Source organism: Dunckerocampus dactyliophorus, chromosome 4 (genome assembly GCF_027744805.1).
Source record: "Dunckerocampus dactyliophorus isolate RoL2022-P2 chromosome 4, RoL_Ddac_1.1, whole genome shotgun sequence".
NCBI classification, from domain to species: domain Eukaryota; kingdom Metazoa; phylum Chordata; class Actinopteri; order Syngnathiformes; family Syngnathidae; genus Dunckerocampus; species Dunckerocampus dactyliophorus.
This window is the reverse complement of record NC_072822.1, coordinates 31,659,736-31,672,989: the sequence shown is the minus strand read 5'-3', so window position 1 is coordinate 31,672,989 and position 13,254 is coordinate 31,659,736. Positions and strand designations below refer to the sequence as shown.

General features: G+C 39.5%; 1 protein-coding gene across 1 annotated transcript; it reads left to right on the top strand.

Annotated features, from left to right (window-relative positions):
- The first annotated feature begins 12,665 nt into the window (after positions 1-12,665).
- Positions 12,666-13,254, top strand: LOC129179449 (gastrula zinc finger protein XlCGF57.1-like). Its single transcript, XM_054772684.1, has one exon. It carries the CDS (start codon positions 12,666-12,668, stop codon positions 13,224-13,226), a length of 561 nt encoding a protein of 186 aa, XP_054628659.1. The 3' UTR covers positions 13,227-13,254.

Sequence of the window (13,254 nt, the reverse complement as noted above, 5' to 3'; positions counted from 1 at the left end):
AATACAGTGGGTCTCTAACAAAGCCACCCTACGGAGAAAACTCAATTGGGCCGCTTGTACCCGCCATCTTGTCCTTTCGGTCATGACCCAAAGCTGATGACCATAGGTGAGGGTAGGAACGTAGTCCACATCACTGCAGACGCCGCACCAATCCGCCTGTCCATCTGATGTTCCATCCTTCTCTCACTCGTGAAAAAGACCCCGAGGTACTGCAACTCCTCCACTTGGGGCAGGATCTCATCCCCGAGCCGGAGATGGCACTCCACCCTTTTCCAGGCGAGAACGCCATCTAATTCATAGGGAATCCCCTTGCTGCCTCTAAATGAAAGAGAATGGTAATTATGACATAAAACGTCTAAATTACGAGACAAGAAAGTCACTATGAGATAAAAAGTCATAATTACAAAATGAAGTCAAAATTACGAGAAAAAAATGCATAATTATGAGAGTCATAATTATAAAACAAAATCATAATTATGAGATAGAAAAGTCAAAATTGTGACGCGGGGTGCGTCTGAAAACTGTTCTGGATCCCAAGATGTGGCAGACAATGGTAGTAGTGGAACAGGCTTTTAATAGTCTCTGTTGCATGCCAGAACAAAAAACAACAGTGCCAGCAGAAAACAAAAAAGGCACCGCAACAAAAATGGACAAACACTTAGGAATAACAATACCAGGCTTGAAGGAGCTACGGGACGTGGAGCAGGACTGCTCGGGAGATGACCTTGGAAGCAGAGGCTGGAAGCGTGGCTTGGCGTAGTGATGGTAAGGAATAGCTGAGTGCCGAAAACAGCAACCGGTGAGTTTAAATGGGTATGATAATGATAAGCAGCTGCAGCACATCCGCCCAGGACAGGAGTGGCCAGGTGGAAGACAGCAGAGTAAGTAAATACACCATAAACTGAGTAACAGTACAAAATAGCCCAAACATACCACCAGTGTCACAGCAGGGTGTGACAAAAATGACAATAAAACGTCATATTTAGGAGATAAAAAGTAGTAATTATCAGATAAAAAGTCATAATTATAAAACGCAACAATTGTGAGATCAAAATGTCATCTAATGTCTGTTCTTTGCAGTACACCCAATCACCAGGGGAGGAGTCCAGGCACACCTGACACCAATTTCCTGTGAACTATTTAGTGGCTGCGTCTCCTCTTACTCTTTGCCAGAACGTCTTCTAATGCACACCTGATTCCCATCGTTCCTTGTTACCCCGTTCCTAATTCTTGTCTCTTGTTTGTTCGTCCGTTGTAAGTATCGTGTTTTTGCCTGCTTGTGTAGCAGTGGACATTGCGCTATTCTAGCTTTTCTCTGTTATAGTAGCGTTTTCCTGTTACCTTTTGTAATAGTGATTTTTCGTTTGTACTTTAATTACCTGCTGGCCGTGTGTGCAACGCTTTTTCCCGCGACTCGCGGTCCGGTGTTTTTGTTAGAATTTTTCCCTTGTGGACACTCTCAGTTCTTGTTTTGTACTTTGTTTGTTGTTATTAAACCTTTTTTGTTTGACGGAAGTGCCTCGTGTCCTATCTGCACAGTGAGTCCGTATACATACGGCCACGCGCCATTCTGTCTTAATTGTGAGATAAAAAGTGAATTGGAATTGTGCCAAACGAAGAAGGCGGCGGCGCATGTCCACTAAATATCTGATAATGGTGACTTTTTAATCTTATTTTGATTATCTTGTAATTTCAATGTTTTAATCTAGTAATTATGACTTTATCTCATACTTGGGACTTTCTATCTCGTAATTTTGACTTTCTAGGTTCGGGGTGTTCACACTTTTTAGCCTGCGAGCTACTTTTAAAATGACCAAGTCCCAAAGATCTACCTGTTACTATAAATATAGAAAGTGTATATATATTTACTATATTTAAAAAAAAAAAAAAAAGAGTATGTATTTATGTAGGCTATACATGTATATCAGGAGTGCACGCACTTTCTCAGCATGCAAGTACAAGTCAAAATGATCTACCTCTTTCTATAAAACATAACATACAAAATGTAACCAGTAAACTCTGAAATTCTATTGTAAATATTCATTAGTATTTCACATTCACATTTTCAAATTTACAGGTAATCAAAGTAGTCGCTATCATAATTCACTTCAATATGGAAATAAAGATCATTCCACATAACTCCTAAATAGTTGTGTACATAACCTGAGTACTGCTAATATGTCAGTCAAATTAGCTACAGTATGTAACGTTCATTAGAACACACAGTTCATGTATTACATCCAGTTAGCATTTGCTATCAAACATTAGCCATATGCAAGAATTTAAAATGATTATGCAAACGTCAATGCAGCCCAAGTCAAGGCAACATATTGAAAAGGTTTCACCAATGGCACATTTTTAATTTCATCATGAAATAATAGTTTAAGAAGCCAACGTGTAGAAAACACTGATTTCTGTAGTAGAGTTCATGACGCCAAGCAAAGCCAGTAAACAATACACTTTTTTTCTACGTAGCTAGCCGCTACAAGTGAACAGATAACTTTATTTATAGATATAGACATCTTACCTCTGAGTTAGTTCATCCATAATCACAATCATAAAGATGAAAGTTGCATCTTCGTGTGTAGCTTGAAACGCTGCGGGGGAGCAAGTACGAATCAGGAGGGGAGCTTAATGTCAGCTGACTATTGTCATATGACAACTACAAAGTGACGTTTACGCGATCTACCGGTAGCTCGCGATCGACGTAATGGCCAACCCTGTTCTAGGTCATAATTACGAGCTTTTCTCTCAGAAGTTCAGATTTTCAAAATTAATTACGCCTTACCTCGGGGTATTTTTTTTCTTTCAGTGGCAGAAACGGCCGTCCATAAATTAACGTGTTTACACCTGTTTTAAAAAACTGGTACCGAATGAATCCAATAATTAAGTGTTTTTAAGCACATGCGGTTTAGGATGGCATGAGGAGGCCCTTCAGTATTATATATTTCAAATATATGAAGTGAAATATTTAATAATAAAAGTAGCACAATATATAATATAAATGTAACCGTAAGCGTGGTAAAATCACTGATCTGTATTATATATCTGGATAGCTCATTGGCGATGGCTTCTGAAGCCACACGGCCGCCATATTGCCACTCGCAAGAAACACTTCTCGACAGGCTTTTGCATTTGTGGTGAACTTCTTTTATTAATTCGGATTGGACACAAATTTTGCCTTAAGATGCCTTCATGTGCAGCTATTAACTGCACAAATCGCCAGTTCAAAGGCTGTGGACGAACATTTCACCTGTAAGTATGATTGAAATGTAGATTTATGATTGATAGTTTAAGGGGTTGCACTGTCGATCTCTCAGATATTTTCGATCGTGTAAAATTCCTCTGATTAAATGTATGTCCACAATTGATACGTTTATATAGCTCTATAATAGCTAAGAGCAAATGTACGTACTTTTTTGTTATATCATAATATATGTATTTCTTTAAGGGACGAAGGTTACGTTACTTGAAGGAATGGGAGAATCTCAGTGCTTCCATGATGCTTACCAGGCATTGTTTACAGTGCAGTTAGCAAGCCAGTTTGCATACAATTGACCCGGCATGACCCTTCATTTGGATAAACAACATTTTTTTTTGCTGCTGAATGACTGACAAGGATTCATTCATATGATATGTTCTGGAAAATAATATTACTGAACATGCATACCGTATGTTTGAGATTGCAAACAACGTATTGTCTTACCCAAAGCATATGGTTGTGTTTCAGTGTTGTTTTTTTCTGTGTGTGTGTGTGTTTATGGTTATTACACATTATGGTTATCACATATTATTCCTGTGGTTTTTGTTCAAATATATTTCTATATCAGAAAAGAGCTTATTTCTATTTCATAACACAAACAAAAAAATCATCAAAATGTTAAATGATTTTAAAACTTGTCCAAAGTCACTCTCTTTGATGATTCATATTTTGTACAGACGAGAGCATAGTGAATTGTATGAAAGTAAGAATAAAAAGTAAAGGATCATGACCATGGATTTTAGTGGAAAAAAGGGATGGGATATGCAGTTCAAATGAAAATCTCTTTCTAGAGGAGTAAAACTATCATTGCTATAGGGGAGTGCTGAGCCAGGGTGCACAGTAGAATTTTGTCCCAAAGGCAATGAGAATTGGAAGGGGAAAAGTACATTTAATAAAGCAAAAGATAGAGAATAACGTATCAAATAGTTTTTAAGGGACGAAGGTTGCGTTACTTGAAGGAATGGGAGAATCTCCCCGCTTTTTAATGTAAAATATAGATGTTCTGTTAGCCTCTTCATCTGCTTTGTACACTATGTACGCTGTGCCAATGTAGTCGAGATGTGAGTAGTAAGATGGCGTCTCTTTGGCTTCAGCGGCTTGCACGGCGGCGTGTGACGGATGAGCTATCCTGATATATTATAGAGATCAGTGGGTAAAATAAACGAAAGCTTAAAAAAACGAAAGCAGAAATGACTTCCCATCACATGAACTCTGAGGCGTTGTCCTATTGGTTGGGAGTTTAACCAACATGGCAGCCGTCGGTCTCATTCTTGGTCACTAAGAACAACATTTTCAAGCAAACGAGTGCCAAAAGGAGGACAGGGAAAGGACCTTCAACCATTGGAGTGAGAATAGAAGATAGAGGAGGGAGCGCTGCTGTGCTAAGATGGCGACGTCCAGTCAAAGACAATCAGCGCCACCAACTCCCAGCAAATTATCAACGGAGAAAAAACCCCAAACTGCAGATAACGGTGAGCGAGCTCAACTGTCCAACAACGTCCTTATTTTGGAGCTTTATGTTAAACCCTGATGAGAATTTGAAGATAAACAAAGAGCCGCCATGGTTGTTAGCTTGACGAAGGCGGCAAGACTGGAACAAAGAATGTAAAAGACAAACGAAGAAAGTGGAATAGCAACTCTCCAGCAACGTCATATGGGTTTATATACATTTTGGGAGCATGTAGTAAGTACTTACATTATTTCGGTCATTTTATTTCTGGGCGCATTGTCTTCCCGTAGCCCATAGCAAAGAACGCTACCTCTGTCGACAACAGCAGCAAAACAGAGAGCGCGTTTGCTCTCACTAATCGTGGCAGAATATTGAGGTTTGCAACCCCCTCCTAGCTGTTTATCTGTCTTTAGATCGCACGTGAGGATTGTGGATGATGGTTTTCTAATCCTGCAACTCAAGCCACAATACAATGAATACTTTCTTAGTAAAAAACAAAGTCACTACGTGGCTCAAGAAGGTCACAACGTAAATAAGAATAATCAGGGCTTATGTGTCATGAATCGTGGTGGTGCGCCACTCCAAAACAAAAGCCGCCACACCTTAAAAATGAGTTGTTTTAAAAAATGTAAGTAATATATTGTATGAATGGATGTACAGTTGTCCTCCAAATGAGCCATAGCTTTGTTAATATCTGATGGGGCTGGGCGATATATTGATTTTTTAAAGCACGAACAGGGGTATAGGGGTTGTTTTGAGGAGCAGTACCTCACATTAGTTTGCAGTCGCTTATCTTTGATAAGGCAAGCTAATGCTTGGACTCCCATAATGATCCTAAATCTCTCAGTTATGGCTCCAAGTAGAAGGTAGTGCACACCTTCGGCCATACCCCGGGACCTTGCCTCGACTGGCATGCTAAACTAAGTGAGGGTGGGTCTGCCTCCATTGGAGGTGGACTGAGGGATGCCACCCTCTCCAAGTGCATGAAGACAGGATCTGGTGAACGGGACAGAGGAACCAACATGGTCAATGGCCCAGGAAGCGAGAAAAAGAAGAGTAGAAGCACCAGCAGAGTGTGTGGCACACTTGAGCATTGTCTTGGAAAAAAGAAAGATAAATGGTCAGCTACCTCAGAAAGGATACCCCTGCGGGTTCGGGGTGTAGAATAGGCCCGCTGTACTCCCAGTATGTCGTAAGAGGCGACTAAGTGGGACGGTCTGTTTGCCGTGGACTGCGACCCGTATCGGTGGAGAAAGGGATCCTGGTGATTGAGTGGATGGTGACACTGTGGTACTCCTGAAGCAACGCATCACTTTGGCCCTGGATTCATCTAGTCGGGTGGTCACGGTTTAGCCCTAAAATACAATTCAAGTAACATAATTAACATTTACATTACTTCGTAATCTACATAACTGTGAATTAACCATCTTTATCTAGATTTGTATTTTAGAAGGCAGTTGCTTAATCAGGTCAATCTGGGTGTAATTTATTACGTTCAGAGTATAGTACTGTTGTATCCCTGTCATCAGTATAAGATGTTTTTCTTTGTATATATGGCGTCTCCTTGTTGGGCTTGGTGGTGGGTGGGGAGCAATGGTACTGAATCCTAAATCATTCAATATGGCATCTAAAACAAAACAAATGAAGAGAAGTAGATCAAGTGACTCTAACGATGACCAGAAATCTTTTCCAAGATTCCTGGTCATTCAGTGTAGCGATCCGAACCAGCCACTCAAATTGTCGCCTTTCGCGATTAACAAAGGCATTGAGGGGCTCTGTTAGGACAATATCCCGCCTAAGATCTGGGGATATACTGGTGGAAGTGGACAGGTTTGGCACAAGCACATAATTTATCGAAGGTAGAGACATTTGTAAATATACCGGTAAAGGTGTCTGCACACAAAACTCTTAACTCCTGTAAGGGAGTTATCCGTTGCCCTGAACTCGTAGACTGTGATAACAACGAAATTTTAGATGAGCTTTCAGACCAAGATGTTACCGACGTTTTTAGAGTAACTACTAATCAGAGCGGCGTGAGGAAACCAACAAGCACGTTGTTCTTGACATTTGGAAAACCAGATCTCCCAGCATTTATCAAAGTTGGGTATCTGAGAGTGAAAGTAGATCCATACATTCCAAATCCGATCCGGTGCTTCAAATGTCAAAGGTTTGGACATTTCAAAACATATTGTAAAAGTCCGGAGTGCTGTGTGAAATGTGGCGAAGAAGGACATGTGGCTTCCGACTGTAGAGGCCAACCTAAATGCGTAAATTGCGGTGAATCACATTCGGCTGACGTGAGAAATTGTGCAAAGTGGGTAGAGGAAAGAAAAATTTAAGAAATAAAGGCCTTAAACCATCTTTCTTACCCCGAAGCTCGCAAGCGCTTTCAGACACAACACAATTGCGGCACCACCTATGCAGATAAGGCAGGGTTGGCCCCTCCAGTGGGACCCCAGAAAGTGACAGGTGGACCCCGTTCTGATACAATTGCACAGACGGAGCTTACCTGGGTAACGGGTAGTACTCCGGTCCTGATCAAGAAAAGCTCTTTTACAATTACTGCAAAGTCCATTCCCCAAATTACAAACAGGGATCACCAAAAAAAGGGACAGACGAAAACAAATGAAAATCGTAAAGGTCAAAGCCTGTCACAAGATCCTTCTGCCAGAAGTGCCTCTGGTAGTGGTGCAGCTCGCAATGGCCAACAAACGAAAAAGCAAACAGATAAGTAAAAAGTGTTAAGCCAAAGCTTAATGTGCCACAAAGTTTAACTACTAAAAATAAGTATGAAGTTCTATCAATTGAGGGGGAAGATGATATGGACGTGACTCCCCCCACCACTCAGACGTCCAAAATACAAGCTGTCAAAAAGAAAGACAATATTTAAATGGGTAATGATAAAGAAATAGCCGTCATTCCATGGAATTGCCGTGGTCTGAAACCAAATTATGAGGAAATAAAGCGTCTTTTGTATGATCACAACCCTTCTGTTATTTGTTTACAGGAAACATTCCTGAGGTTATCTGACAATATATCATTTCGGATTTATAACATTTTTAACACCTTCAGTAATTCTGTGGTAGATGGTAGACCTATCGGAGGCTCATCTCTTTTAATAAAAAAGGGAATTCCACATGAAATTGTGGATATTCAAAGCAATCTCCAAGCTATCACAGCTAAGGTAACACTGCATTGCACCTTTACTATATGTTCAGTGTATGTTCCACCCAGATTTCAACTTTCTCAAACAGAAATGGATAGTCTGGTTGACCAGCTTTCAGAACCCTTTTTATTAGTTGGCGATTTTAATGCCCACAATCCCCTCTGGGGTGGTCAAAATGTAAACAGATTTGGTAATATTGTTGAACGCACGATAGAACATTTTGATTTATGCCTTTTGAACGATAATTGTACGACTTACCTCCACCCGGCCTCTGGCTCAATGACGGCTATCGATTTATCTATTTGCTCTCCTGCAATTTTTATGGCTTTTCAGTGGAGTGTACATAGTGATCAATGTGGCAGTGATCACTTTCCTATTTTTATGAAACTAGTAAAGTGTTTACCAGGAGAAAGAATTCCAAATTGGCAACTCCACAGAGCCAACTGGAATGCTTTTTCAGAACAATGTTCACTAAATATAAATCATGACAAACTCAGAGATACAGAAGATCCACTTCACTTTCTTTCTCATTCATTACTTAACATAGCTACTAGCACAATACCAAAATCAAGTTCCTCCCCTCGTAGACACAATCCTTGGTTTAATACTGAATGCAAGGAAGCTGTAAAAAAACGTAAAAAAGCACTGAGGACATTTAAAAAACACCCGAATAATGATAATTTACAAAAATATAAGCAGATACGCGCTAAAGCTCGCAACATCATTAAAAAAGCAAAAAAGACAGTCTTGGCAGACAGGTTTCTAAATTGAATATTCATACGTCTATTCACAAAGTATGGGAAATGATTAGAAAAATAAGTGGAAAGTACACAAGTAATTCTGTTTCCTGTTTAACAAAAGCAGATGGAAATACTGTAAATGTACGGAACGGTCCGACATTGTGAATTTGCTAGCACAGGAATTTGAACATAACTCAGCAACTGACCACTATTCTCCAACATTTAGAATTTATAAGGATGAAGCTGAAAGTCAGGATCTTAATTTTTTATCAAACAATGAGGAAGATTACAACATCCCATTTAGCATTGCCAAATTGAGAGATTCAATCAAGAAATCTCACAATACGGCAACTGGTCCAGATGATATTCATTATCAGTTTTTAAAGCATTTGCCTGGTGTGTCTCTTTCAGTTGTACTGGATGTTTTTAATAGAATTTGGAGAACGGGTGTTTTTCCCGTTTCTTGGCGGGAGGCTATCATTATTCCAATTCCACACCTGGAAAAGATGCATCAAAACCAACAAATTATCGGCCTATTTCTTTGACCAGCTGACTCTGCAAGACAATGGAGAGAATGATCAATACTCGGTTGGTTTGGTTTTTAGAAAGGAAAAGATTGATAACTAAATATCAGAGTGGCTTTCGTAAAAATTGAAGTACTGTTGATCAGCTTATTCGACTGGAGACTTTTATTCGTAATGGCACTATTCGAGGTCATCATGTGGTGTCTGTCTTCTTTGATCGTGAGAAGGCATATGATACCGCCTGGAAGTATGGTATTCTGAGAGGTCTCCATAATGCTGGGTTAAGAGGCAAACTGCCCATTTTCATCAAGAACTTTCTTTGTAATCGAGTGTTTTGAGTTCGCCTTGGATTGAGCCTCTCGGAATTTTACAATCAAGAAATGGGAGTTCCTGTAGCATACTTTCTGTTACTTTGTTTTTGTTAAAGATCAACAACATTGTGGATGTCGTCACTCCTCGGTTCGACAGATCGTTGTTTGTGGATGACTTTTGTATTTCTTGCTCTTCGGAGAATATGCTGACCATAGAAACAATTTTACAGAACTGCCTAAATAGAATCAAAAAGTGGGCTGATGAAAATGGTTTTTGCTTCTCAAGAACAAAGACGGTATGCATTCACTTCTGCAATAAAAGGTCTTTACACCCTGATCCGGAAGTTAAAATAAATGGTTCTGTCATCCTGGTTACCCAACAAACAAAATAGCTTGGCCTAACCTTTAAGGCTCATATTGATCATGTGAGACAAAAATGCCATAAAGCCATAAACCTTTTAAAGGTAGTATCTAAAATGGACTGGGGTGCGGATCGCATTGTCCTGCTACGTCTCTATAGGTCTTTAGTCAGATCAAAACTTGATTATGGCTGTGCAGTTTATAGCTCTGCTCGAAAGTCCTACCTTGATAAGTTAAAACCAATACAAAATCAAGGACTTAGAATTTGCCTTGGAGCTTTTCGTACTTCTCCAATGGAAAGCTTGTATGTGGAGACAAATGAGCCTCCTCTGCATTTAAGATATCAAAAACTATCTCTTAACTATGCAATCAAATTAAAGAATAACCCATTAAACCCAACGTATGAAAATACCTTCAGACCACAATACCAGTTTTTTTACGACCTTAAACCATCTTCCATCAAACCGTTTGGCTTCCGTGTTCGAGAAGCTCTAATGCAAGTTCTTGGTACCACTGATATTTCTCCATCCTTAGTACCCAATATTCCTCCTTGGGTGATCAGCAAACCTTTAATAGACTTGACATTAACAACATTCAAAAAGGGCGTTACAAGTGATCTGATCTACCTGGATAGATTCAGAGAAATAAGACACAAATATAGGAACTACCATGCTATCTATACAGATGGATCAAAAGATCACAATAAAGTAGGATCAGCCTGTATTAGTGGCACAATAAAAGAACAGGTTAGATTACCAGACAGTGCTTCCATATACACTACCGAGTTGTTGGCTTTGAAAATGGCTTTGGCTATAATACAAAACACTGACGGAAAACATTTTGTTATTTTCACAGACTCTGTCTAGTCTAGTGGCTTTACAATGTAGAGATCTTAAACATCCCTATATTGTACAGTTACTAGAATCATTATACAAAGTCGGTGTATTATCTAAACTGGTATTTTTTGTTTGGATACCGAGCCATATAGGTATCAAAGGGAATGAAAATGACGATATGTTAGCAAAAGAGGCCCTTAATATGGCTGTAACAGAAATGAAGATACCCTATACAGATCTAAAACCAAAGATGAATGACTACATAAAAATAAAGTGGCAAACGTCATGGGATTTAAATCTCGGTAATAAACTCAACCAACATCAGCCTAGAATCGAACCACATACTGCAATCCCGTTAGCTAAGAGATGGAAGACGTTGTGATAACTCGTATTCGAATTGGTTATTCTCGCTTATCACACTCCTATTTACTTGCAGCAGAAAATCCTCCCCATTGTATATCATGTAATAGTACACTCTCAGTTAAACATATTCTTCTTGAATGCATTGAGTTTGCTCACATCCGTGTCAATTTTTATAATGTACCTGATCTGAAAACCTTGTTCAGCGAAGTTCCGCGATCATGCATCATAGTTTCTTAAAGAAATACAGTAAATCTTTTTATTAGGTTTTAGATAATGGAAACAGGCCCTTTGGCAGGCCATTTTATTCATTATATAGTCTTAAGGAGGAAACTTTAAGCCATCGGTCCCGTGTAAAGAAAAGCCACACCATTTGCACGTTAAAAAACCTGCTTCTCTGTTCAAAAAGAGTAGGGAATTTTTCCCGGAAAAGTAGACCACATTTTTTATCTTACAAACCTTACTTCCTAATTAAATTGATAGATTACACTTCTGAGAAACAAGTCTTGTCATTAATAACTTTACACATTAAGGTCCAGACACTTACATGACACTCTGTGTTGATAGTGTCGTTCAACTTTAATCAATCAATCAATCCACCCAGTCGCTGTCGCGGAGTCCCTGGGGCAAGACACTCCACCCACCTTGCCACTGCCGTGTGCGTTTCTCCAGACAGAAGGATGCCTGCTACTAAGCGTTAGCTCATTTTCACTGAAAAAACATGGGCGTATTTTGTATTTTAGGACCATTTCACTTGTTATCGGTTGTAATAAGGTAAAAAAAATAAGTATTTTATTGTAAAAATAAGTATTTCCAGTTGCTCTTTTCTTTAGTTTTCTCCATATGTTTTTTTTAGAAATGTCAAATAACTCATACAGCTTATTTTAATTGTGGATCATTACAATTATGTGTTGTTCGAGTAGCACACAGTGAGTAAAAAATAAAGTATACAGGAAAAAAATTATGCTTGGAAAACTTGATTGATCTGATAGGCCTGTCACGATACCAAATGTTGCTGGTTGATAATCGTGCTGCAAACTATCGTCAATAATTGATAATATCGACATTTTTTAGAACAGTTCGTCATTAATTACATGGCATAATATAAGCCAGTGTGTCGCCGCTTCCTTCAACTCACTGAGATCAGTTTTATCTTTGTCTTATCTAGCGATGTCCCGATTCACATGTTTTGGCTTCCGATCCGGTAACGATCGCTTGTTTGTTTTTTTTCCAGCTTTTGTTCCAAACATTAATTTGTGGAACATACAGCATATTACCCGACCTTCACAAATACAGCGGATCAGCGGGGCATCCCTAGTTTTATGGTTTGTTGTGAGAACCATGGACTCTCTGCTGGTGTATGATCGATTTGCTTTTATGTGCTACTTGACCCAACACATGCGGACACACACAGGTGAAAAACCTTTTGGTTGTTATGTTTGTGGTCAAAGATTCACTCAAAGGTCATACATGGAGTCACACGTGACAGTGCTCACGGGAAAAAAAAACCTTCAGTTGCTCAGTTTGTGGTAAAAGCTATTCTCACAAAAACAGTTTTGCTTATCACATGCTAAAACACTCAGAAAAACCTTTTGGTTGTTCTGTTTGTCTGTTTGTAGTCAAAGGTTCCCCCTAAAATCCCAAATGGTATCGCATATGACAAAGCACACAGGAGAACACCCCTTTGGTTGCTCAGTCTGTGGTAAAAACTTCTGTTCCAAACAGTATTTGACGTTTCACATGATGAAACACACAGGAGAAATACCCTTTGGTTGCTCCGTGTGTGGTCAACAATTCCCCCAGAAGTCAGTACTGGTAGCACACATGAGAAAGCACACAGGAGAAAAACCCTTCGGTTGCTCAGTTTGTGGTAAAAACTTTCCTTACAAATCCAGTTTGATTTATCACATGCGGAAGCACACAGGGGAAACACCTTTTGGGTGTTCAGTTTGTGGGCAAAGGTTCCTTCTAAACTCACAACTAGCTTCACACATGAGGAAGCACACAGGAGAAAGCCCCTTTGGTTGCTCAGTTTGTGGTAAAAACTTTTGCTCCAAACAATATTTGACTTTTCACATGCTGAAACACACAGGAGAAAAACCTTTTGGCTGTTCTGTTTGTGGTCAAAGATTTACTCGAAAGTCATTTCTGGTGTCACACGTGAGGACGCACACTGGAGAAAAACCCTTTGGTTGCTCAGTTTGTGGTAAAAACTAATTTTCCAAACCCAGTTTGACTTATCACA